This window comes from Cydia splendana, chromosome 2 (assembly GCF_910591565.1).
Source record: "Cydia splendana chromosome 2, ilCydSple1.2, whole genome shotgun sequence".
Classification (NCBI taxonomy): domain Eukaryota; kingdom Metazoa; phylum Arthropoda; class Insecta; order Lepidoptera; family Tortricidae; genus Cydia; species Cydia splendana.
The window spans coordinates 27,801,830-27,828,874 of record NC_085961.1 but is presented as its reverse complement, the minus strand read 5'-3'; the positions used below and the strand labels follow the sequence as shown (position 1 = coordinate 27,828,874).

The window sequence follows — 27,045 nt, the reverse complement described above, 5'->3', positions numbered from 1 at the left end:
TGGCTGAGTGACACAATCCACACTAGTAATAATTTGGTCGCCATACACTACTCCATGGTCTGCCTTCAAATGCTTGAGAATGCAGAGGACAGACTCGTCAATGAATTTAATTGGTAATATTACATATTTGGAAACTTAAACTATAACCCAATATAAATCGTGTTCGCTAAAGCGCCTAGTCGGCTTGCGTCTAGTTTCGTATGAAATCAAACCGTACGTAACTGCAAATAAAGTCCACAATCAACGCGGCTGTGTCGCAAAAGAATCTAAAATCATAATTGCCGTCAAGGCGTCCATTACGTTACAAAAGCAACCTTACGTCAGTTCTATTAGAGTCCACAATGAATGTGGCTCAGTGTCATAAACACCCTTGTCAATGTTGGCGTATTTTACGTTTGCAAACAAAATTGAACTTTAACCCCATACAAATAGAATTTTAATTCATGTTTTCACTAAAGCTTATAGACGGCTCGCGTCTAGATTTTTCACATTAAATCAAACCTTATGTAACTGCAAATAAAGTCCACAATCAATGTGGCTCGGTATCACAATCCACACTAGTGATAATCTGGTCGCCAGACACCACACCATGGTCCGCCTTCAAATGCTTGAGAATGCAGTGGACAGACTTGTCGATGTTGGCGTATTTGGTGCATTTGAACTGACAGATCTTGCAGGAGTAGAACTCGTCTTCGTCGCTTTCAAACACTTTCCACACCCAGCTGTTTTCGTCTGTGGAAATCATCATCATCAGGCCTTGTGCATTTTTACAGATGATTTAAGAAAAAAATAGAGTTCAGGATACAAGGTAAGAGATTTAAAGAAGGTATGTTGATAATGGCCATGGGCATGTTATCTTCACGACAAGATTTGTCAGACTAATATTATATGTAGGAAAATAAATCTGTCTGTTACTTCTTCATGCTTAAACCGCTGAACCAATTTAAATGAAATTTAGTTTGGAGATAATTTTAGGGCAGAGGAAAGAAATATTATAGATTTTATCAATCATCATCATCACCATCATCCTACGCAGATGAAGATCCTACCATACTAAATCAGTACGGGAACGCTTATGTGTGGTGACCTCAATTGCCTTATCTGCTTCGTCTAGTAGTTGAGGTGGTCTGTGACTTGACCTGACAGTAACAGTAATACACAGCTAACTCACCTGCAACCTTGGTGTACACCTCCTTGTGTATCATCTTGATGTGTCTGTTCATGTTGCCGGTGGCGTTGCCGCCGTGGGAGATGTTCCGGTTGCACAGCTTGCACTGGGCCTGGGTCCCGCTCAGCTTCTTGAAGTAGGACCATACCCAGCTTCGGTGGGCCTTCTTGTCGGGGCTCTCTACTGTGAGAAAAGGGTAAGTTAGAAACTAGAAGAAGCGCCTGGGGATTATTCCCACTCCAGTTACCACCAATTTGTTACCTTACCAGTGGTAACTACTGGGATTTTTTCGCCCCTTTTACCACTGGTCCAACCGACCAATCCGAGTTGGTGGTAAGTTGGTAACTACTGGGAATTTTTTTCCCAGTAGGTACCAGTGGTAAAAGACGGGAAAAAAAATGCCAGTAGTTGCCACTGGTAACAACTTGGTGGTAACTAGTGGGAATAACCCGCGCCTGGCGTCCGTTGGGTCGTTGGGTGGACGACATCCGGAAAATTGCGGGTCACGTCTGGATGAAATTAGCTCAGGACCGGAACATGTGGCGTACTAGAAGAGAGGCCTATGCTCAGCAGTGGGCGATAAATGGCTGACAAGTTGATGATGAAGTTAGAAACTACCTGACAATATACATCAGTGGCTCTGTGAGCTGTAGACGCCGAATCTATATGGCCCTGCAATATTAAAAAGCCGGCCAAGTGCGAGTCGGACTCGCGCACGAAGGGTTCCGTACCATTACGCAAATAACAGCAAAAAAAAATTACGTTTGTTGTATGGGAGCCCCACTTAAATATTTATTATATTCTCTGTTTTTAGTATTTGTTGTAGCGGCAACAGAAATACATCATCTGTGAAAATTTCAACTGTCTAGGTTCATGAGATACAGCCTGGTGACAGACAGACAGACGGACAGACAGACAGTGGAGTCTTAGTAATAGGGTCCCGTTTTTACCCTTTGGGTACGGTACGGTTCATCATCATACGGTTACGGTTACGGTGGATTACTCATTTATATATAATACGACCATGATATCCGTACAGTAGAGAGTAAGTAGGCTGACCAACTCACCAACGCTCTGATCATCATAGTCCTTGTCCGTGATTTCCTCTGTTTTCACAGCGTAGGGTGTCTCCACTTCCTGAAGGTCCAGGATAGGGTCCGTCTCCCCCTTGCCCCCCACTTCGACTTGGTAGACGTTCGGGTGGCGAGTGCGGACGTGCCGGTTCATGTTGTTGGTGTTACAGCCCTGTCAGGTAATAGTTTGTTAGTGTTTCATAGCAAGAATTGCACATCTTATGAAGCCTTTGTGTTAACTTTCTTTATGACATAGGAGGCAAACGAGCAGATAAATAGCCTGATAGTAAGCAATTACCGTCACCTATTGACCCCGCAACACCAGAAAGGTTGTAAGTGCGTAAGATGGGAGTACACTTTTTTTAAGGTAAGGTAAGGTAAGGTAGGATTTAGAAATAGGCAAAAATGAACGGTGAGAGAACGAGCAGAATTTGTACATACGAAACTTCTAGAGTTAGACCAAAATAACTGTTCAGCGATTTTGATGGCACAGTGTGTACAAGTGTTATTTTAGTATACGCATTAATTTCATAGATGTTTGACGTTTAAAATAACACTTGCATAGTCCAGACTATGATAGCCCAGGCTATCAAAATCGCTGCAGAGTTATCTTGGCCCAACTCTACTAGCTCTATTTCCTTTGTATAACAATTTTTAGCGACATAAACTAATACCAGACACAGATATCGCTATGTGCGAATTCGGTGGTGGGGGAAATACAAGCGACGCTAACGCACGAGGTGGTGAAAATATGCACTTTCATGGGACCAACTGCCAAATAAGCTATATGTCCCACTCCCACGCCCACTAGGGCGGCGCCACAGCCATGGACGGAGCGAATATGTTAGGTAATTTAACCTTTTGACAGCCACAGACGGACGGACGGGAAGGAATATGCCGTGCCCCGGGCCACAGGGCCCGGGGCACGGCATATTCCTTCCCGTCTGTCGTTCAAAAGGTTAAGCATGTTGTTTTAAAACAAGAGCTTAATTGTATTATTAGTTTAAGCTTTCTTTCTGTATGTTATATTTCTTAAACCTACAACTTGTTGCTAGGAGGAGCGGGGCTTCCTGATACAGGTATAATATACTTAATAGGAAGTCCCAACCTGTTACCTTATTATGTAACATTTATTAATGTAAATAAATATTTTCATTTCATTTTCAAGAGCGTCTTCGATTGTGTATGGGAGCGGCTTTTAGTCGGCGGGGTCCTGTAACTCATAAATACCGCCTATTCCACCTATCCCTACCGCGATCCATTTGGCATCAATTAGTAGGGATAGATGGAAAAGGATCCCTACTAGTAGAAATAGATGGAAAAATATTCCACGTATCCCCACTGGGGGGGATATCGCGGTAGGGATAGGTGGAATAGGCGATAAATACTACCAAAGTAAAAATACAAAGCTAACCTTGATAGACAGCACGACGTTGCATATGTTGCACCGGAAGATGATGGTGCTCAGTTTGTCGAAGTATTTCCACACCCAGCTGCGTTTCCGAGTCTCTGGAACACGGAACATTCATTCATTAATTTTTGGTACAACCTTTTATCGCTGACTGTACTTTTCTTTCCACAGGCAACTAATACTCATCGAGACAATTCTAAAAACCCCAAACACAATTAGGTTGCCTCGTTTTATCACAGAGTTCCTATGGCCACCTCCTGTCTCCATCAGATCAGATCGATGTTACCATAATATTGAAGTGTCAACCGACTTACATATGTAATTATGTATGCAAATTTTCAGCTTCATCGAAACCGGGAAGCGGGTCAACGATTTGACCCGTACAAACATACATAGGTACCTACATACATTGCAACTTAAATAAAAGCTTGTAATATAATATTCATTATTGGTCGGTACTGTCGGTAGTGACCCTGCCTACGAAGGAGGTCCCGGGTTCAAATCCTGTTAAGTGCATTCATTTGTCTGTTCACCACAAATATGTTTCCGAGTTATTAACATCAAACAAACATCAAACATCAACATTTATTCAGCAAATAGGCCACAAGGGCTTTTTTTTATGTATTTAAGTATTCATCTATATTCTATTTATTATGTATAACATTGTCTATTAGCACAACACAAGCCTTATTGAGCTTACTGTATTATTTTGGTTACAAATCTTATATGTGTTATAAACGTGAAAGCAACTCTGTGTCTGTCTGTCTATCGGTTTCCTGTTCATGCTTAAACCACTGAACCAATGTAAATAAAATTTGGTGTGGTGTGGAGATAGTTTTAGGCCCAGGGAGGCACAAGGGATAGTTTTCATCAATCATCATCATTCCACTCAAACAAAGTCGCGGGCAGAAGCTAGTAATTTAATACAATTATAAGTTATAACACTTACCATGGTCCCGTTTGTATTTCCTTTTCCTCGGAATCAGAACATACTGAACATTAGAAAGGTCACAGTCCGTCTGGGCGATGGTCTTTTCGCTGACAACCTCCTCTGTAGGCCCTTCACACATCTCACCCAGGATCACTGGCTGTGTCTTCTCTGCACCATCTTCATTGAGAACATTCAACTGAAGGAACTCTATGCGAAACCCCACTGTTGAATCCGGGTTCTTATGTAAATCTATGACTTCGGCATGACTTGTTTTTAAATGCTCTAAGAGATCTAAGGACTTCTCCGAAGCTGGGACCACTTTCTCGCATATGTTGCATCGTTGGGCATTGTCATCCTTCTTCAGAAAATATATTGACACCCATTCTGGCAGTTCGTCTGGGTTCTGCATTGCTGGAATCATTATTATATATTTATTTTCGTGTCAGAGTACTATATACCTGATAATTGTACAACATTATAATAATTAAATAAAAGGATGAATAAATAAAAGGCATTTTCATTTATAAACTTCTTTTAATATATAATGTCAAATAAGTTACATTTTCACAGAGAAATAATTACTTTCAGATCAAAGAAAGACTTGAAATGAATAAAGAGCTATGTATAAAAACCATAACATAAAATACTCATTTTAAAATGCAGTTTGGGACATGATTTTTACTATTCTGGATGGGCTAAAAATATTTCCAATTATTTTAAAGCCTAACTTGTCTCATTTGGATCAGGCAAGGCAACTATTTTAGAGTCAACCACCTTTTGTGGAAACCTAGGAATACCTAAATTTAGTTTAAATCATGTAACCTCCTAAGGCCCAAGGTCCTACCTAAAGTACTTATTAAGTTCAATGAAATTTAAATCATATTCAATTGGAACAGAGTCGCATTTGTTTTGTTTCGTTCAATTTTCAATCAAAACTGAAATCAACTCTATCCCCTGCACTAAAGGTTCAAATTTCTGTGGTAAATTATGGGTTTTACATTCGTATGGCCTGGGCCTTAGGAGGTTATTTCTACTGCAACTTATAGCTGCCATCATATATTTCGATCTAACACTGTTCCAATTACTTTAGTTATAATTTTTTAAACTAACAAGATGAAGTGCCTATTACATGCACACGGTCGCCGGGCACGTTTTGTAGGAAGGCAGTCAGCCTCCCTACAAAAAGTGTTCAATGACCATGTACATGTAAGAAGCACTTTAGTTTAAAAGTGTCTATGTACTGGCATGAATGGGCAATAGATAATACTCGAGAAAACACATATAAAACTTAGCTTGTGGCTTCAATAAAATCTCTTTCGAGTCTGCGGAAAGAGAAGAGTCATGAAATGTATCGGATCCAATATATTCTACAACTCTTCTCTTTCCGCACAGACTCCACTGCTTCTGATTTAAGCAACAATGTAAATAAAATTGATCTACTAGGGCTGTGCTATGGAGGGTCACAACTGCCATAATTATGTAATTAACAAATCATATTTGTGGAACTACTATCACAGAAAATCAATATTTGATGTATACTAACATGTAAGGTATTTCATATTAATTCAAATAATAGTGTGTACAAATATGTATGCAAGTTTAAGAACTGCATGAAATGCAATATATCATGTTCTATTCACTTTGTACATTAGGTCGCAAAAGTACAGCAGTTGAGAGGCCCAAGCCTATAACAATAATGCACACATATCAAGCATTGAACTTGTAATCTAGCCTCTCTAAAGTATGATAACATAACATCAAATGATTCCACTATCCATTTTAAATGTATTCTACATACCATCGGAGAACATAGGCTTCTTATGGTTGTGGAAATCTCTGACAACTTCAACACCGCACACTTGCATGTTTATCACGGATATACAACCTGTTTTCTGCCGGTACGAGCAGCACCACTGCTCTGCACCGCACTGCAGCCTACTCTTGAACACGTACGTGTAACCTTTGTAGAGAATCTGGTGGCCTTTCCTTGTTGGGACGCATTGCACTAAATCTTCACCTGGAACGTTCAAACAGTTATTCGAATGAAATTCGCAGAAAGGACAACTAAACTGAGTGGAAACTAGCACTGGTTTATTTGAAATCAAGGCAGAAACTAGGAAATATGTAATGTTTTCGAATGTTCGAATTGTAAACAGTTGATTTGAGTTAACACAATAGCCTCAAGGTTAGATATATTTTTTGTTATTTTACACGCGGAGCAGTATTGCATTATAATTCACCGACGTTACGTTTTAGGAATAAATTGTCATGATAATAAACAAAATAGGAGGGAAAAAAGAAAACATTAAAATAAATGCGTATGTGACGCAACAGAACCTGTCAGGTTGACGTTAGGAGGTTAGCAAATGCATTGCGTTCCGTTTCACAGGTTTGACGAGTTCGAGATGTGATAGCGTCTCATGTTGCACTCAATCGCCCATAGATGGCGTTATAAGGCAAATTATGAATTGTATAGGATACGGTTTTCAACTAAAGTATAGAATTACTTAATAATATAATAATAAAACACATTGTTTTTATTCACGTTTTAATACTAAAAATACCTTACCGTCTACAGCCTACTACTATACTATAAGTGCAGTCTCGCTATGCCTATAGCCGAAAGAGGTCGAATAATGACCAGCATATGCTATGATTACGAGATCCTATTTAGAATGATAAAAGGAGAAAATGCTTAATTATTGTCCTCATAGTAACAAGTAACAACAACGAAGGCATTAATTATCATAGTCATAGCTCTACAAAAAATGTGCTTGCACATAAACACATAAAAATTATAATGAATACCTATTTTTGGTCGTTTTAACGTTAGCTACATGATTATGGACTCCAACGCGTCTCACTATAGTATTATCTATGGTGTACATAGCCGCCTTGCATCCATACATGGCCTTCTGACACCACCATCCGACCTTGCCCCCTTGAGCACGCTGCCTGTAAAATATGTAGTCGCCCATTTTGATAAGCTGATTTCCTTTTCGAGAAATCCCGAATTCTGGTTCTGAAAGTAATTATTTTATACAATGCAAGTTGAGTACCTACACTGATTTTCATTAATTATTAGCGTGTATTACTCAGAATCACGGTCGCTTTGTTTAAAACTACATTTCCCAGTTACGAGCTTCTCGACATAAAACAAAAAAAAACTAGTTTAATTGACTACTAATACATGTGTATTTTCCTATTAATTCGTGTGTGAAACTGAAGCCACAGTCCACAGCAACGGTAGATTTATGTACCGGTCGTATGGCGCCTGCAATACGGCCACATCTCAAAAGAATAGTATTTTTTTTTGAGATTAGACCTTAATTAAAATAAATCAATAAAGAAAAGTATACTTTTGAGCCTTTTGTGTTCATGTCATTGTGGCTGAAATGAAGGCAGGCACCAATACGACTCTTGATATTGCAATTGTTTGCATAGCTCAACAGATGGCGCTAGTGGTTGCAAAATTTATCAAAATGTTGATTTAAGATCGTTGAAAAAATGAGAGATTTAATAAAATGACGAGTAAAAATAAAACAAAAGAAAAATATAATATTTGTAGTATCAGTTTAATGTTCAATATAAGTATAAACTTGCATTTTGATTTATTTCACTCTTCTTATTGTTCTATTCATTATTTTGCATAGGTACCGTACCTACCCAGCTACTACTGAGATCCAAAATGCCAGCACCACCCCATATTGTTATGGTCAATTATTACAAAATCATAAGTCAACTTAGGTTAGTAACTGATTACTTTCCTATTCCATTCATCCCAAAACAGCCAGGTACTGATGCAAGGTATAGATGCTGCTCTCAACGTCTAGTGAAACTATTTTTTTTTTACTATCTTCTCATTTCGCACTTTATAATACCTCCCACAACTATCCCACTACATCTTCGGCAAAGCATGGTTGCGCGTTCGTTTAAGTAGTTGGTCTTATAGAGCAACTCGTTAACAGTTACATCGTGCCCGGTTGCGTTGGTTCACGTTATTCCATAGACCTATATAATAGGGACAAGACATATTGTTCTATACGTACAATTGCTTATAGAAATAGCACCCATTTTGACGGCACACACATAAATATATATCTATCTCGTTTTTACTCAGCACTGTAACCCATAGCAAAAAAAGGTGACAGTATTTCAGTACGGACATAAAGTGTTCCATGAAAATACGTAAATACCTAATGCGGCCGAAAATCCGCCATGTTTAGTCACGCAAATGTCATTGTCTGTCAGTTCAGCAGGTACTTGTCCTGTCAAAAAGTCGTGGTGAAAATTAAAATTATTAATTATCTTTCAATATTTTGCTTGTGATTGAAAATAATTGAAGCCAAATGTGAATAATTACGTCGCGAATATGCCAGTGTGTAGTGTATTAGGGTGCGGCATAAGAAAACCACCAAATCAGCCATCTTTAACCATACACAGGTACGCTATAATTTACATGAAAAATATTGGTTATTGTTAATGTTCCTGGGAAATTTAAGGATGTTTCACATTATAAATAGCAAGGTTCTTCTGTGCAGTTATAGATCATGAAGTGATTGGATTTATTTAACTATATTTTTACGCTTAAATAATGTAAACATTTCAGCTAGGGTTGTACTTTATTTATCGACTTTGATATCGATATATTATGATTGCCTATTTATATTTTCTTATTTTATCATGCTACCCCGCTTCAAACCAACTAAATTATCTTAATTTAATAATTAAATCATTTTTATAGCTTACCAAGAAATGAAAATAAAAAGAAAGAGCTGGAGATGGAGACCCTGACCGACTCTCGGGAGCACTCGGGTCCGTGGGGTCGTTACTCCAGAAGCTGCCCTGCGGGCTTTTTTATATCATTATTATAGTTTTTTTTATATAATTCGACATTAAGAGACCATATACATATAGTTGTAATTTATAAAATGGTTAATGTATTGTTATTATTTTGACGTATAAAAATGTCCTCGTGGCCTATTTGCTGAATAAATGTTGAAGAAGTTGAAGAGCGGAAGTCATTCCTTATTTTTGTAATAAAAAAATGTTCTGAAGGTGTTTTGTTTTTTTTCACCCGTCGCTTAATAAGCTTGAATTTTGTATCGCTCTCACTTATAGATACGGCGCACCAAGGTCGAGGTGCAGTGCGGTAGTGTGTTACAGATTTCAGGGTTAGCAACACAACAAAATTGATTGTAATAGAGAGGTAAAGTCCAAGAAAAACACGTACACTTATTCTGACATCCAAAACAGATGGCGCTGTACTGCGCCATGTGTTTTGCGGTCACTAAGTTGTCAAACGTCAACTTTTGAAAATCAGTGTTACCGCAAAAATCGCAATATGTATTGAGTAGTACAGCGTCATCTCGTTTACCTGTCAAATTTGAAGCACGAAATTGTCCTAGACTCCACACATCTTACTAAATCAAAGTATCTTTTCACATAACAATATACTAATAAAGAATTTTTATTTATTTACTTACTTCCTATTAAAACATAAACTCCACAAATAATACATACTTAGTATTTTAAATAAAATGAGCCGAGAACGTTAAAAAGGTATCGATGTATCGATAAAACCTAGTAACAGTAAAAATCTTCTGGGCAGCACTAAAACCGCCATGTTTAGTTCTAAGATGACGTCACAGTGGCACGCATTATTCGTTGACTTTTCACTTCCATAGGTTTCATATTTCAGTGCGTTATTCACGTAGTTGGTCTTATCAAAGAGTTACTGATTACCATAGAGAGGTAAAGTATAAAAAGGAACGTGCTATACAGAGCAAGGCGGTTTTTCAAAAATCATTCACACATAGTCCTGTCTATGTGAATGTGGATTTTCTCTTAATTTCATGTCATGTATCTACACAGCTGTCCTCACTTTATAATACCTCCCACAGCTATCGACCTGCATCGTCGGCACACCATGATTGTGCGATCCGTTCTTGCCGACGATCCGAGTATGACAGCAGGTTAGTACGGCGGGGCATCCGTACCGCTTCCGTGACGAGCAGTACCACCGTACCCGGTTCCGTTGGTTAATGTAGTTGGTCTTCCAGTATGTGTAGCCGTTGTGCTGGAATAGGGTTGTGCCGAGGCTGGTCATTATAAATGTCCCTGGAAAAATGTTAGAATGACACAAAGTTAGGTACGGGAAAATTACGGAATTTTAAGATGTCATAGACATAGGAATTAGGTTGTCAAGCCAGATACCTCAGTAGAAGATGTAAATTATAGTTACTACTTAAGCAGAATGAAACATGTTCCTAATTATAATGGAAAAGTACGTACAATACAAGTATTTTAATACATGATTCGCTGTTTATTCGACATGAATGTAAGCACAGTCTATGACACACGTCACATGTCACAGATGTCGGTTGAAAAAAGCGACCCCGTTTTCGGGTCGCCCACAGCACAGACGAGAGGATATGGAAAAGTGATATGAGAGAGACACAAAGCGTTTCGTTATAGAAGCGCAAACGATTGTCACCTTGACTAGGCACCCTGATATTACGCTTCACAATTAGCATAATGAATCGTGAATTTTGCACGACTTTGGCCGTATAGGCACTATAATAATAACTATAATAGTCACTTTTATCAACCATTAGTAATACTAGACTGGTCTGGTATGGAAAAAACCGTCCAAATCCCGTATTGTTTAAGAAGTATGAAGGTAAAGTCAGTCAGTTGCTGTTCTAGTGAAATCACAAATCACAATTAAGAGTCACATGAACCATGAAATTAGAGCGAGTAGAAGTTTTACATACAAAACTTCTACTAACATTAAAACTCGTTCGTTTTTAGATTGTATGGGAGCGGTTTTTAGCGGCGGGTTAGTGACTCGTGAGACTCTTAATAACGTTTAACTCAGTTAACAGGAACTTTAATGTTTATGTTTAATAATATTTTCTATGGATATGTTAACATGTAAACTGGCTTTACGAATAAAATGATTGTGATTATGAAAATCCGTAGACACTTGAGCAATATTATTAAGTAAGTACTCGTAAAGTGTATTGCTTCCACGTGTCGGTGCAAATCAATGAGCTCATTCTTTCGATAAAACTTACGTAGACAATAAATCACCGTTATCTGCCCGTTATCTTAAAATGTCGATATAAATATGGTAAGGCAATTTGCAGAATACAGTGTAGGCAATAAATATCTACATTTTTATTCCATTGAACCCAAAACAGATTTTTGATAGACGCTTTTATACAGTTTGCACAATTTAGTATGGAAGCGACATGGCTTTTTTCAGTTGCGTTCACGTTTACCGACCTAAACATTACATGTAGCTACATAAATTCTAAATATTTGCAGAAAAAATACCGAAGTCGTTGAAAGCATTAGGAAAAAGAGTTTTCTAGCAAGTCTGGTATACTAGACTTATTTATAGGCACATATGCCGTCTTATAAAGAGACTAAGAAAAAATATTCTCATTGTTTTCCCCGGAAATGTTCATTTGTGTAATAAGTACATAATTACATTAGCCGTTATCCGTAATTAGTAAGGCGACCTTTAGACCACAATGCCGTTTTTTGAACGTTATCATATCAACAACCTATGTCAAGATATTTCCGCTTCTTCTGTCGTTACCTACTCGTGAAATGCGTGTGGACAACACCGCCAAATAAATAAATAATAAATAGGTAGAGTTAGACCAAGAAAAGTCAATTGCAAATGCAAAAATGTAAGTGTTATTTATATGTCATAATTTCGTAGAAGTTTGACGTTTAAAATAACACTTGCACTGCGTGGGCTATCAAAATCGCTGCAGACTTTTCTTGGTCTAACTCTAACTTTGTTCTCTAACTTATATGTTATTTTAGTACAAAATCAGACAGATTGGATAGTAGATTGAGCAATCGAATTAGCGCTAACTAGCGACCCGCCCCGGCTTCGCACGGATTAACAAATTATACACCTAAACCTTCCTCTATAATTACTCTATTGATAGGTAAAAACCGCATGAAAATCCGTTCAGTAGTTTTTGAGTTTATCGCGAACAAACGTACAAACAGACAGACGCGGCGGGGGACTTTGTTTTGTTTTATAAGGTGCAGTGATTTGTATTTACTTAACATAATACAAATCAGCTTAATTCAGCCAATCCTTCAGACAGCCCATAGATGACCATAATAACTACTTAACAACCGCCTCAGTTAAACGGTAGACCTATAGGTCGGTAGATACTGAGACTGGCTAGTCAGCATTCTATATTGATATTTATGCCTTTTAATAGGTACCTAATTGACGAGAAGGCCCAAAAGGTCACTTAATTACTATACCTACACGGTGGCTAACAAATAACTGCATTCCCGTTGAGGTTTTGAGATTATACTGAGCAACTTTTACTACGGGATCAACCCCTAAAATCGCGAAAAAAAATTTACCCTCCCATAGAAAATGGACCAGCCAAAATGTATGAAACAACCAATTATTTTTTCGCGATTTCGGGTTTGGTCCTATAGTAAAAGTTGCTCAGTATAATCCGAAAACCTCCCTGGCAACGGGAATGCTGTTATTTTTTAGCCACCCTGTATATGTAATTACACCATACTCATGGAGGGTGAGTGCTATAGTTATTGGCCCCTCCACAGTAATTGGCCACTCCATACAAGGCAGAAAGAAACAAGGCAATAGAACTCATATTGTTAAGAGTGGCCAATTACCATGAAGGAACCAATAATTATAGCAGTCACCCTAGTAAAGTCATTTTAGTTACATGTAGAGTTATTAAAAGTTTTAAATAATGAATGAAGTAGGACACGAACGGACTTTAATCATGACAAAGTAAATTACTGTGTGGTTAAGGAATTAGTGGAGACATTATGGTAATAGCTCTTTATTGATTTTTAAATACGCCTGGCCAAGAGTTAAATAGAAGTGTTAATTAGGACTGGACTTAGATAATGGGTTTTAGTATTAGACTCCGAACCTCACCGCAAACACAAAATTAGAGTATTTTAACGGGAGCGAAACTTTAAAGCGCATGACGCCATTATATGAACAGTCAGCATGTGGCGGATCAGACGACGCGTCAAAAGTATCTTCTCTAAGGGCCACTCTACAGTAGCGTCTCCCGAGCGTAGGCGTCTAGCCAACTCCAGTTGCTGGCCGACGCAAGGGTGGCGCAGCTGGACGGCGAAGCCATTTTCCATAATTTCACTAAATCAGGCCCGTAAAATTATTGAATAAGGGAGTTACAAGATAAATTATGTGATACAATGGCTCTCGCAGAAACACCTGAGGCAGTACCCTTTATAGCATCCTATACAGTAAGATTTGACTTTTAAATGTAGAACGAAGCCTTTTGTAGCATACCACGCGCAAGGTCTACGTTTTTCACCTTTCTTTTCGAACGTGTGATACTTTTTTGAGTCGTCTGTAAATTAATAAGTTAAGTACATAATTATACAGTTTTGGTTTTGGAACACATTCAAGGCCATTGCACACCGGCTATGTGTGCGTCGAGCCGTAGGCGTGGAAGTGCGCGTAGAGTCATAAGAACCTACGTGGATATTGATCAGACAATTTCGTAAATATTCGTTAAACTTTATTTTATTGACAATTCCATTGAAATTTTCTTGATGCGAACAATTACCCCACATGCGAACTTTTACCCAATAGCTTATGGAATTTCCCCCCAATACACCACAGTCCCCAAACCCAATCGGGCTAGCGTGGGGACTATAGCCCAAGCCTTCTCGCGCATGAGAGGAGGCCTGTGCCCAGCAGTGGGACATATATAGGCTGAATTATTATTATTATGGAATTTACCCGCAGGGAGGGTGAGCGCCAACCCTTGCATTTCATTAAAATTTCACCATTGATAACGGAGTCTGGTCATAAAACTATGCATTTGTTTGCTACAGAACAGACTGATCATTAATCTTGATACGTCTACTCACGAAGTCAAAGGTCACAAGTTCGATCCCGGCCGTGGCCAATATTTTCAATTAAGCATTTGTTCGGTCTGGCCGTCCGTCTGTGTCATCAATAAAACCCTGTCATAATAAGGTATCTTATCGTTATGGAACGATATTTGTGACTCTCCACGGGAAAAGGTACCTTATGGCGCCTGGCGGTTACATCGCATACCACCGCAATAGTATTGGTGCGGCGTTAATAATAGCGTAAGCGCCAACCGCCATAAGTTACCTTTACCCGTGGGACGTCACATTTATGTTCCATCTGAACGTATTTATTGTGACAAGTACATGGGTAATAATAACTTTGGGTTTCCCGATGGTTATTTGACTCATTTAGGTGAATAAAAAAAGAAACCGGCAAGTGCGACTCGGAGTCGCCCACCGAGGGTTCCGTACTTTTTAGTATTTGTTGTTGTAGCGGCAACAGAAATTATACATCATCTATGAAAATTTCAACTGTCTAGCTATCACGATTCATGAGATACAGCCTGGTGACAAGACGGACAGTGGAGTTTTAGTAAGAACGTCCTGTTTTTACCCTTTGGGTACGGAACCCTAAAAATTAGCACCATCATTGCAGCAGCTGGTTTATTGGTATGACAATTTGCATGTCGCGCCTACCTAGTAGTTAGGTACTTGTACCTATTGCTAATGGCTTTAAGCCGAAATCGGACATAAATTCATCATCAACTATCTATGTCATGGTTTGTGACTCACAAGCATAACTATTGTTTTATTTAATTTACAAGTACCTAATATACATTTTTATACCGCTATGAGTAATTGAGTAACCTCACTTCTGCTTATATCAATGAATATGAATATAACTCAAATAGATAGATAGATAGATAGATAAAATCTTTATTCAACCACAACTTACATGCTTTGTGACACAATAAATAATAACAAGAGACAAAAGGAAAGTTAACAAGAGACAAAAAAAATTAAAAGGCAACATACACTTTTACACTAATAGCAATAATAGCAATTTACATATTTGACATATTTTACATAAGTAGAGGGTCATGTGTTGTGGTAAAGAAATAGGCGCTGACTCAGCATAAAATACTGCGGAGACCGCAGCGCTGATCTTCTGTCAGAACCTTAAATAAACCTACAGTTATGAACGACCAGTGCAGCGCTAGTCGATGTATGTATGAAATATGTATATATATATGTATTTATATGTATTTGTATATTTGTAATTGTGGATAATATAAATATTTGTTAAAAATAGAATATACATAAATAGTATGTGTCGAGTAACGGTGTGTGTATGTGTGTGTGTACAAAGTATGACGTATAGTTAAATACCAGTAATTTAGTATTATATATAAGATTAATATGATGTGAACGCAAGTGGACAGGCAGCGATAGGTAACGATAGGTAACGGCAGGTAAATGGTGTGAGAAATAAGTTCTTAGAAATTCATTGGTACAAACAGAAGTCAGGTTAACCCTTTACCGCATAGATTTTTTATTCTCTACTAATTAAATACTTAATATGTAATAAAATATTATAAATGTAATATAAAAAGAAATTATAAAAATCTAAATTCGACCCAATTCAAAATATTGACTTGTTCCAAATTTGGAACAGTATGTACTTATACCTATTATTACTAGCCACTAATACATACTGTTCGCAACCGCGCGGAACCCGGTTTATTTACCTGATCTAATTTGGTACAGTATGCAATCCTCCTAAGACCCAAGCCAATTATTGCGCTTTTGAATTTGGAACTTTCTTTTGTTTCTATAAGAGTTCATAACTCGAATTTAATTTGTACTTGTACAAGTACGCGGGGACTTATGTATGTATGGAAATGTAGATAACAAAAAAACCATTTGCCATTTAAAAAAAATATTTTTAATATACTTATTGATAAATTTTTAGGTTATATATGGAGACACCTGTCACCATAACCATCGAGTTTGAAAAATACTATTAATACCTACAAAAATACTTTTATAATTAGACGAACAACATCATCATAAATAAATCATTTTACATGAAAAGCCTGGAAACAGTTGCGGTCTTTGTTTAGGCAAAAATAACAAACGCATTTGCGGCAATATATATACGACTTCAGGCTACAATGTTTGCACCTTTGCCTATCGTTTCCCCAAACTGGCCAATGGCCTATGCCATCTTCTGCCACCTCTCTTGGAGGTATGTCTAGTTGCCGTCTTCTAGGTTTTCTTACATTTTCGATTGGCACATCAGAAACAGTTGCCCTCTTACGAGTTGATGGTGTAAACATTTGGGACGATTCTTGCATTAGCACATCAGCGATGTACAATTTAAAATCTAGCAATGGCATGTATGTCTGATCATTTTTCTGTTTCATCATTCGACGCCATAATATCCAGCTGTTTACACACGTCAAATCAATCAGATGAAAGAAAATGTGACCTGATGTTTTTACTTTGGTAGGTATCGTCTGTTCGTCGACTGCCAAATACTCTTCTTTAGGCACTTTTCGTAGACGGTCTTTTAATATTTCTATTAGAGGTCTTATTTTTTGGAGTTTATCGTAATTTGTGTCTCCAGCTTTGAGTTTAGTTTTATCAAAAAACCGCAAAAATCTTTTTATTTCCTCAAATTTGTTACATGTTAAAGATGATGCCACTTTTTCGATATATGTCCCTTTCTTCCAGTAAAGCCTCGTTGACGGAAGTTGCACTACAGACATATAAATAATGATTCCTAAAAATTTGCGGATATCGTCACTAGAAATCGTATTTGCCTTCTCAGGCTGGATTTGTTCTGCATATAAGTTGCTTTCTTCTTCCATTAGGTTCAATGCTGCTGTTGGAAAAAGATGTTTGAAAAAATCCATTGGTGTTTCTAGTAACATAATTTCCTCTGGCACATCTTCACAGCGCAAAAACGCAACCTTTTGGCTATCACAATCAATCGACTTTTCAGCCCAAATCAATTTAGTCTTCTTCTGCGTCTTTTTTTTTACTGCGCCTTTAGGTTCTCTTTCTTTTGAGTTTCCTTCATTGCTGCTAGTTTCCGTTTCTTCTTCCAAATATATTCCTTCAAAAGCATTGTCATCTTCATCAGTAAATTCATACTCGGGGTCTTCAACTTCGATTTCAGTTTTAGAAGGTAATTTATATTTATCATCATCATCGGACAGCTGCTCATCTTCACTTTCATCAGGAATCGAAGTAAAAGTTCGCCTACGCGTTTTCATGTGACCTGCAAATGAAACAAGTATATTTATTTTTAAAGAGCTATAGACTATTTGTAGGTGTCTCAGGGGTTCGTGAGTACGACGCTCTCTTGTCACACTACACGATTGCAGGTTCGAAAAAGCAAAGACTGCATATAAGGATAGTTTAAAAGATAGATAATGGCACCAATACTTTTCTCCAAAAAGTATAAAAATATTAAAAAGGTAAGTTAAGAGAGAGTAAATAAAACTATTGTTTTGAGCTCAATGAATATTCTCTATAATTTATTTTAAGACAGTAGCCTACAACATTTCTTATACTACTTATATAGTTTACAGTGTTTAAACTAGGTTTATACACAAGGAGGCTGCTCCAACAGCTTAACTACGTCGTTACAGGAAAACATTACTCATTCTACTCGTATCTAGAACTATGGTGACATTCGGATGACAACTGCAGCTGCATTACTGTTGCGACATTACTCTGCGGCGTTAATAACATCGCTGTATGTGTCAATTTTCTTGATAAAATGAGTGACGGATTTAACGTTGCAATTGCGCCAGAAATGCGGTGGCGAACGTCACTCATGTTATGGTAGTTAACTAAATAGAATGTTATCTTTCAGGTCCAAAGTCCATTTGTATTTATACCTAACTGGTTTTCCTGTTTAGCGACCTTTTGTAGGTAACGTAATTATATTTTTAGCGACTGTAGATATAAACACAACGGCGTAGGTGTCTGTACTGTAGATTGTAAGTCCAGGTTAGCCCAAAAATACGTTTTCCCAAACCCAACCAAAATTTGGTTAGTTTAACGTATTTCTGGGCCAACCTGTAGATAATACATGTAGATCTACGAAAAGGGACCTTATTGTCGATGGCGCTTACGCCACACAGCGTCGCGCGGCATTGTATTTATATCGGAACATCGTTAATAATGGCGTAAGCGCCATCGACAATAAGGTCCCTTTTCGTAGATAACGTCACATATAGTCATTGAAGGTAAATCGTTTTGAACCGAAATAGATGTCCTATAATAGAGTTCCACAATTACAAAAAAGTCACAAATCTCACGGTGTCCTTCCATATAGTAAGAATTTTATATATCTTCTATTTACCGGGGTTTTAATTAGTCTTATCTGAAGATTAACGATTGATAATGAATCTACGTAGTTAGGTCCAAAGTGCAGTGATAGATTAATGGATGATACGGTATTAATACTTACTTATCTCTCGTCTAAATAAAGACTGGCGTTATTCATAAACGTCTGCCATCTCTAACAAGCCGTTGATAACCGTTTGTCTCTAAGAGTCTTCCGCGAAATATGAACATCGAAATTTCGTTGTATGCAGTGATCACTGGTTGTATGCCTCTCTATAACTCTTGCATACTTGAGCGACAGCATAAATACATATAACGAAATTGAATTTCGTGTTTCGCGGTAGGCCTTCATACATTTTGAAATTACAGTTTCTTAGAAAGAGACAACATTAGACAAAGGTTTTCTAAGTTTTATGAAGAAGCCGTTGCTTTTTAGAGTAAAAAGTAGACATCAAGAGAAAACATTTATTTATATTCACACAAACACCAAGTTTCGATATTTACGTTCACGACAAATCAAACTAGGTACAGTAGGAGCCAGTGAAATTAACCATTAACTTTCATCTTCTTTCTTTACTCTCCTCCCCCCTCTTTTACATTTAATAAGTTCTAAGCAAAGACTTAACCTGTCTCTATGTCGCTGGAAAAAGCTTTCCAACCATGAGTTACTGGGTGCTTTTCCTCCAAAAGCCTTTTCACAGGCATGGCGATTTAGATATTCTTGTACTATGTGATGTACGTCTAGTTTTGAGTGAATTTCGCCGTCGTCCCAAGCCGCGATGATGGCGTCAACAATCCTATCTTCTACGCCAGCGGGAATTTTGGTCAGACGCCCAGGCGAATTAGTGTGCTTTTGCCATAATTTGTTTGATAAAGTTCTTCGTGGTATCTTAAATAGCTTCTCGGCTTCCCTTTGCGTCATCTCATTGCTTCTTATTGCTGCTAGAGCTCTAGATAATGTTTCAGAAGAATATGCTTTGTAATTTCTAGCTGGACGTCCCTTGCGACACCGTCTTATTTTACGGCCTGAAAATATATTACCTGTTTAAATTAAAAACCAGATACCTATAATGAAAGACCGGATATATTAACATATATAGGTACTGCCAGTGCGAGCTACGCGCTACGAGCGTAGGTTTGTAGCGAAAAGCGCTAACCCAACTAGCAGATCGCTGGCAGTGAATGTGTTGAAAGTCACTTTCCCTGCCAGGTAAATGTAAATGATCTAGAAAAAAACAATCAATATTTTTTTCTTCTTTATTCTGAAAGGACATTTTAGCCGCTTAATTTTTCTTTTTTAACTTTCCTACCTTCTAAACACACAGTTAACTTATCCCTATGGCGATGTAAAAAGCCTTCCAACCAATCTTTTCCGGGAGGTTTTCCTCCAAATGAGTTTTCAAAGGGATTAAGGTTTAAATATTCTAAAGCATTGCGATGTACATCTGTCTTAGAACGTATTCCTCCGGAAGCCCAAGCCACGTTGATGAAGTTAACAATTTTGTCTTCTACGCTAGACGAGAGTATGGTCTGACGTCCTACTGGTTTAGTGTGTTTTTGCAATAATTTGTTTGACAAAGTTCTTCTTGGGATCTTAAATAGTGTCGCAGCATCTCTTTGGGTCATCTCATTGTTTCTTATTGCTGCTAAAGCTCTAGACAGTGTTTCAGAAGAATAGGCTTTATAAGTTTTAACTTGCCGGCGCCTGCGATTCCTTCTTATTGTAACGTCTGAAATAAATTTCCCATTAAATGTACTACAAACCCATAACTACTTACTACAACATTATTTATTTGTTAGCATTACACAAATACAGAAAAAATAGATACCTTAGGCACTCCGTTAATATGTAGGTTGATTCATATAGGACTACCCATTTAAAAGCTTCTGTTTAAATAATAATACCTACTAATTTCACGAATCAGCTTCGAATTTATTGAAAGGATAATACTATTCTAAACTGTAAGTCACACGATATATTTTATTTATAAATGCTTTTAGGGATGAAGACGAACATTTTATTTGACGTCATTTTTTTATATTAATTCCAAGCACCGATTTAACTTATTATCTCTATGGCGATATACATATAAAGTCGTCCAGCCAAACAGTTCCGAATCCCATTCCCAAGCAGCGTTGATGTAATTAACAATTCTGTTTTCTACATCAGCGGAGACTTTCATAGGTCTGTATGAATTCTAACCTCAATTTGACTTGTCTTTATGGCGATGTAAAAAGTCATAAATCCAGCTCCAGCCTCTTCCAGGAGGTTTGCCTCCAAAGGAGCTGAGTAATTTCCTAAATATTTCTCTTTCGAGATTATTTCGTCGGGATCCCAGACAGCGTTGATGGATTTAACAATTCTGTTTTTTACGTCAAGAAATCAATAAGCATCCGATTTGTTTTATTTTTTAACAGCCTACGTTTATAAAAAAAATCTACTAGTCTTGGTTTTAAGGCAATTACTCGTTCGTATATTTTAGCCGTCGTCTCTTTCTTTTCGTATTTTTTTTATATTTTATGACTTCCAAGCACAAACTTAACTTGTCTCTATGGCGATGTAAAAAGCCATCCAGCCAGTCTTTTCCGGGAGATTTTTCTCCAAAGCCATTTTCGTCAACATGAAGGTTTAAATACTCCAGAACATTGCGGTATATTTCTGCTTTCGAGCGTATTCTACCAGAATCCCACGCCATGTTGATGGAGTCGACAATTCTGTTTTCTACGACAGCAGACAGTGTGGTGGGTCGTCCTGGGGGATTCTGCAGCTTTTGCGATAGTTTGTTTTTTAACGTACTTCTCGGAATCTTAAACCGTTTTTCGGCGTCTCTTTGGGTCATCTTTTTATTTCTTATTGCTGCTAAAGCTCTTGCTAATGTTTCAGAAGAATAGGCCCTGTAATTTCTAAGTGGGCAATGCTTGCTTATTCTATTTGTACCGGCTGAAAATAAAGCACCTACTTGATTTAAAAGTTTTATTTTAATTAATTATGAAAACTACAGCTATGGGGTTTCTTTTCTAGAAATAATTTTGCCTACTTCTACTTACCGAATGCTAGATTAAATAAAAACATTCTCACTTTGATAGGAATTTATTAATGTTAGTATTTTTTGACAGCTAAGGTCAATTTGATTATTTTACTAACTAGTCTAACTACATACACACACAAACACAATATATATTCAGAGTGTCTCTAAATCTAGGATAGTTCAGGATGATGATAAGTATAATCTGACCAGGAACGGATCCATAAAGTTATCTAAATTAATTTCATGTCAGCAGTTTTTTCTTCCTTCACTTTCCTGCCTCTATTAATTTTTAAGGTTTCCAAGCGCATCTTTAACTTGTCTTCATGGCGGGTCAAGAAATGTGTGAACCATTTTTTCCCCGGCGGTTTACCGCCGAAAAATCTTTCACAATTAAACATGCATATAGTAACAGCACCAGTCATGGGACATTTAAGAGGAAATTTGGAGTATTTATGATATTTCCCTTGTACATGTAAATGGTCTTCCGCTTAGCGTGTTAAAAGATGAAAGTCCTATCCGCCTTTCATGTTTTAGGCGTGTTGTATCAAAGATACTGCAATGAGTTTCCACATAATTAACAAATTAAAACTATGCTTTTTTTCTCCAGTCATGGACACCAAAGCTCCAGTAATGGGCCCCCGGTAATGGACGTGGATCCAGTAATGGGCCCCCTATAATGGACATTGCTCTATCAGTATAAAATATTGAAATGGGGAATAAGTTATGGCAAAAAAATCAATTTTTGGTATAAGCTTTTATAGCTGAATGTATTTTTCTTTCCACAGCCAATTATTATTGTATTAGATTCATCGAGACAATTCTAATATACCGTAACACAATTAGTTAGGGTTTATTGCGATAAAGTTCCCATGGCCACCTCCTGTCTCCATCATCAGATCAAGTCCATGTTATCATAATATTGCATTATCATCCGATTTGCATACTTAATTACGTACTTACACAAAATTTCAACTGAATCGGAAATCGAAAAGTGGGTCAAATTCAGCTACCAAGATTTGACCCACACTAACTAACAAGGCAAGTTAAATAAAAGTTTGGAAAAACGATATTAATTTATCCTAAGTCCGAGAATACCTCCTGATTGACATATTTCGTAACTACATTTTACTTCTGTATTGTTTAAAACATCATCATCATCATGGCATGGCAAGCATCATTATGTCAATTGTCCCATCATAGGAGGTATGCAGTTTTACAGCTCCTATAATGGGATTGGGCCAAATACCACTATTTTTTTACATCTGTGGAGTCAGAACATAGTGTGTTGTATACCTTGTCTCATGGTAAATGCAATTAACAAAACACATTCTAGTTTTCATCAAGTATTCATTAATTAAAATTTAATAAATTAACTCACCTCTCTTAGCGAAGTTGTTAAGAATTTTTGTGATATTTTTTTTCAGTGGCACGACAACTTTTGGGTTGACGCACATTTCTTAAAAAATTACCGAATTTAATAAAAATTCAAACATAATCAGCTCTAGGACTCTTATTTATGATAAAAATATATCCAGTGTTTATTAACTACTTTTATATATTTATTTTAGAGGAATTGTGTTTTTTTGTCCCATTACTGGTTCCGTGTCCATTATAGGGTATACTACTATATATACTCGACAACTTTTTGACGTAAGTCTGATGTAGATGTTATTTCTCCACAGTCTTGCGCCATGATCATGTATTTCACTATTTTGGTTTCATCGTTAGGGGATAGTTTCGGTTGTCGTCCAGGCATGTTAGTGTGTTTTTGAGCCAATTTGTCAAGTAACGTTCTTCTTGGAATCTTATAAAGGGCAACCGCTTCGGACACTGTTAGCTCCTTGTTTCTCAGAGCCTTTAAAGCTAGAGCTAGAGTTTCTGGGGAATATGCTCTATACGTTCCGGACTGCCTGCGAGGTTGTAATGTACTGTCTGAAAACACATGAAAATCACTTACGGAATGCTAAATGCAAGCGTGATGGGCACCTTTGCGTCGGAACCGATGCGGGGCTGTTCGAATTGTTTTAATAGGCTAGTTTAGGTTTAGTCTTATTTATAGTTACGTTTAATGCTAAATCTTAATTCTTAGTTCTTAGGTACCTATTTATGAATGATGTATATTGTAGATTGTAAGATTTGTATTATATTGTATTGTAAACTCTGACACTTAAGACTTATATTTTAAATAAATTTATGAAAAATTGTATTTTGTTGGCATTTGTATTTCTGTATTTACGACTAAATAAAAAAAGTAGTGCTAAATTAAATAAAAATATTTTCAAGTTGATAGGAATTTATTTATTTACGATAGTATTTATTAACAGCTGTGGCATAATTTGTTTATTTTACGCACTACAACAATATATTCAAAGGTTCGCTAAATCTATAACTTAACCAGGATCCTTTTCAGGAATCAGAGATCCCTAACAACATAAAATTATCTACTTAAGTTAATTTCATCTGTCGTCATTTTTTTCTTCCTTCACTTTCCTGCCTCTATTACTTTTTAGAGTTTCCAAGCACAGCTTTAACCTGTCCCTATGGCGATATATAAAATGTTTCAACCATGCTTCTCCTGGCGGTTTACCGCCGAAAAAACTTTCACAGTTAAACACGCTTATGTATTCGAGAACTTTTCGACGTAAGTCTGATTTAGATGTTATTTCTCCACAGTCTCGCGCAATGATGATAAAGTTCGTTATTTTGTTCTCGACGTCAGCAGGCATTTTCGGTTTTCGTCCAGGCATGCTAGTGTGTTTTTGAGCTAATTTATTAAGTAAAGTTTTTCTTGGGATGTTATAGAGGGCTGCCGCGGCGGACACTGTTAGCTCCTTGCTCCTCAGAGCTTTTAAAGCTAGAGCTAGAGATTCTGGAGAATAGGCTCTGTACGGCCTAGTTCCGGGCCGCCTGCGATTCCCGCGTGGTAATGTACCGTCTGAAAATAAATATTTTTTCAGCTCATGAAGAACTACATATAAATGTCTACAGACTAATACGATATAAATAAATAAAAAACAACTAAACAAAACTGAAGCCACTTACGCATCTGGTCTTTAATTTTGTAATTTAAATCAAATTAAGGTTATGAAACATGAAACTTAACTATAATATAAAATATAACCTAACCTAGTAAATGTAATCTTATATGAAAAATAATGTCACGCTTCTTTAATATCTTATCAAGAATTCGCCTAACAAGAGAATAATTTACTTATGTATATTGAGACGTAAGTCTAAAAACATTTTAACAGGCATTTTTTTCACGTTTTACTCTTTCGAAGAAATCTAACTTATCGTTATGGCGTCGCAGAAAGTTTTGCAACCACCGATGACCCGGAAGCTTTCCACTAAACATATGTTTGCCGTTATTCAGATCATACTCAGCAACTCTGCGTCTAATGTCCGCTTTAGAAGATATTTTGCTGTCTCTGGTCATAATGTAGTTCACGATTTTGGTTTCCATGTCAGCAGATATTTTCGTCGGCCCTCCAACTGGTCTTGGGTGTTTTTGATGCAGTTTGTCTACTATAGTTCGCCGGGGAACTTTATATTTTTTCTCAGCTTGATATGGGCTCAGTTCCTTGGCTTTTACTGCTAGTACGGCTTTTGCTAGAGTTTCAGAAGAATAAGGTTTATATTTATAGGTCCTTGGTGTAGCTCCTTTGCGACATTGACGTTGCTTTCTTGAGCGACCTTAAAAAATGTTACGATTTGAGTTAAACAAGCTAATAAAACCGTTTAATGAAACGCACACGGCCAACATATCTTGTTATTTAGATAGTAGACATATAAGACATCATTTATTGGTAATAAGGTATTACAGGTCACAATTTCTAATTTTTTAGTAAGTAGCTATAGTCTGGGACAGGACTTTGACTTCTGTAACACAGGTCACCGTGGTGCCCCCTTCACCCTCACATCTTGGAACCTAAACGGTCTCGCATTGTACGGTTTAAGAAGAATTTCCTCCCGTGCAACCTCCGACTGTGAAATGAGCTCCCTGCTGAGGTTTTCTCGAGGGACTAGGTACCTACAGTATTCTTGAAACAACTTTCTAGCTATCTGGGAGCAAACACTCGGACGGACAGACAGACAAACGGATATGGCGAAACTATAAGGGTTCCTAGTTGACTACGGAACCCCAAACAACCAGTCAAATGCGAGTCGGACTCGCGCACGAAGGGTTCCGTACCATTTACCATTACGCAAAAAATCACATTTGTTGTATGGGAGCCCCACTTAAATATTTATTTTATTTTGTTTTTAGTATTTGTTGTTATAGCGGTAACAGAAATACACCATCTGTGAAAATTTCAACTGTCGAGATATAACGGTTCATGAGGTACAGCCTGGTGACAGACAGCGGAGTCTTAGTAATAGGGTCCCGTTTTTACCCTTTGGGTACAGAATCCTAAAAAGGACTGTAGGTACTTACAGGTTTGAGTTGCAGACGTCCATATGCGGTGGTCACTTACCATCAGGCGAAACTATATAGTAGTATACTTATTAACTCACATTTATAGACGGGTCTAACGCGAATTTTATTCAATTACCTTGATTTACCGACGTTTCGTATCAGTCAGCCGCGACCACGACCAGTGAAACCTGTGTCGATGTGTTATATTATAACAATAATGAGGGTAATTACGTATCCGCCCGGATAGTTTCAAAGGTCGGTTGGTCCCGGCCCCAATGTGAACTCCAAAATGCCAGAATTTAGAGTCCAGGTAATTTTGTGAAAAACCGTAAAACCACCCAACTATGGTCCAATACAACTCAATGTTCGTTTCTGTTATGTTTGAGTTACTTCTTCCGTTTGTGAAACTATTTTGCCTTAGAATTGCGGTTTCCAAATAACAATTAAATATAAATAAATATTATAGGGACATTCTTACACAAATTGACTAAGTCCCACGGTAAGCTCAAGAAGGCTTGTGTTGTGGGTACTCAGACAACGATATATATAATATACAAATACTTAAATACATAGAAAACATCCATGACTGAGTGCTCATCACACAAATAAATGCCCTTACCGGGATTCGAACCCAGGACCATCGGCTTCACAGGCAGGGTCACCTGGTTGCATCAGGAACCCAGCAACCGCTTTGGTAATCAAATTTCAAGCATAGCACAAGAACTAAAACGACTGCCATGTCCGGTCTCTCAGGGTGTGTTTCTGTACCGAAATATGAATGAAA

General features: G+C 37.5%; 1 protein-coding gene across 2 annotated transcripts; it reads right to left on the bottom strand.

The window, feature by feature from the left end:
• Positions 1 to 515: 515 nt before the first annotated feature.
• On the bottom strand, positions 516 to 6,938 carry LOC134806068 (uncharacterized). 2 transcript variants are annotated; one of them, XM_063779328.1, is made up of 7 exons: positions 6,921 to 6,938; positions 6,382 to 6,600; positions 4,602 to 4,994; positions 3,656 to 3,750; positions 2,236 to 2,413; positions 1,172 to 1,351; positions 516 to 732 (listed from the first exon to the last, which is right to left on the bottom strand). In XM_063779328.1, exons 2-7 carry the CDS (start codon positions 6,446 to 6,448, stop codon positions 530 to 532), a joined length of 1,116 nt encoding a protein of 371 aa, XP_063635398.1. In that variant the 5' UTR covers positions 6,449 to 6,600; positions 6,921 to 6,938; the 3' UTR covers positions 516 to 529. The 2 variants fall into 2 exon arrangements, with proteins under 2 accessions (XP_063635398.1, XP_063635399.1); XM_063779329.1 differs by lacking the exon at positions 6,921 to 6,938 and having other exon boundaries at positions 6,469 to 6,914.
• Between the last annotated feature and the right edge of the window lie 20,107 nt (positions 6,939 to 27,045).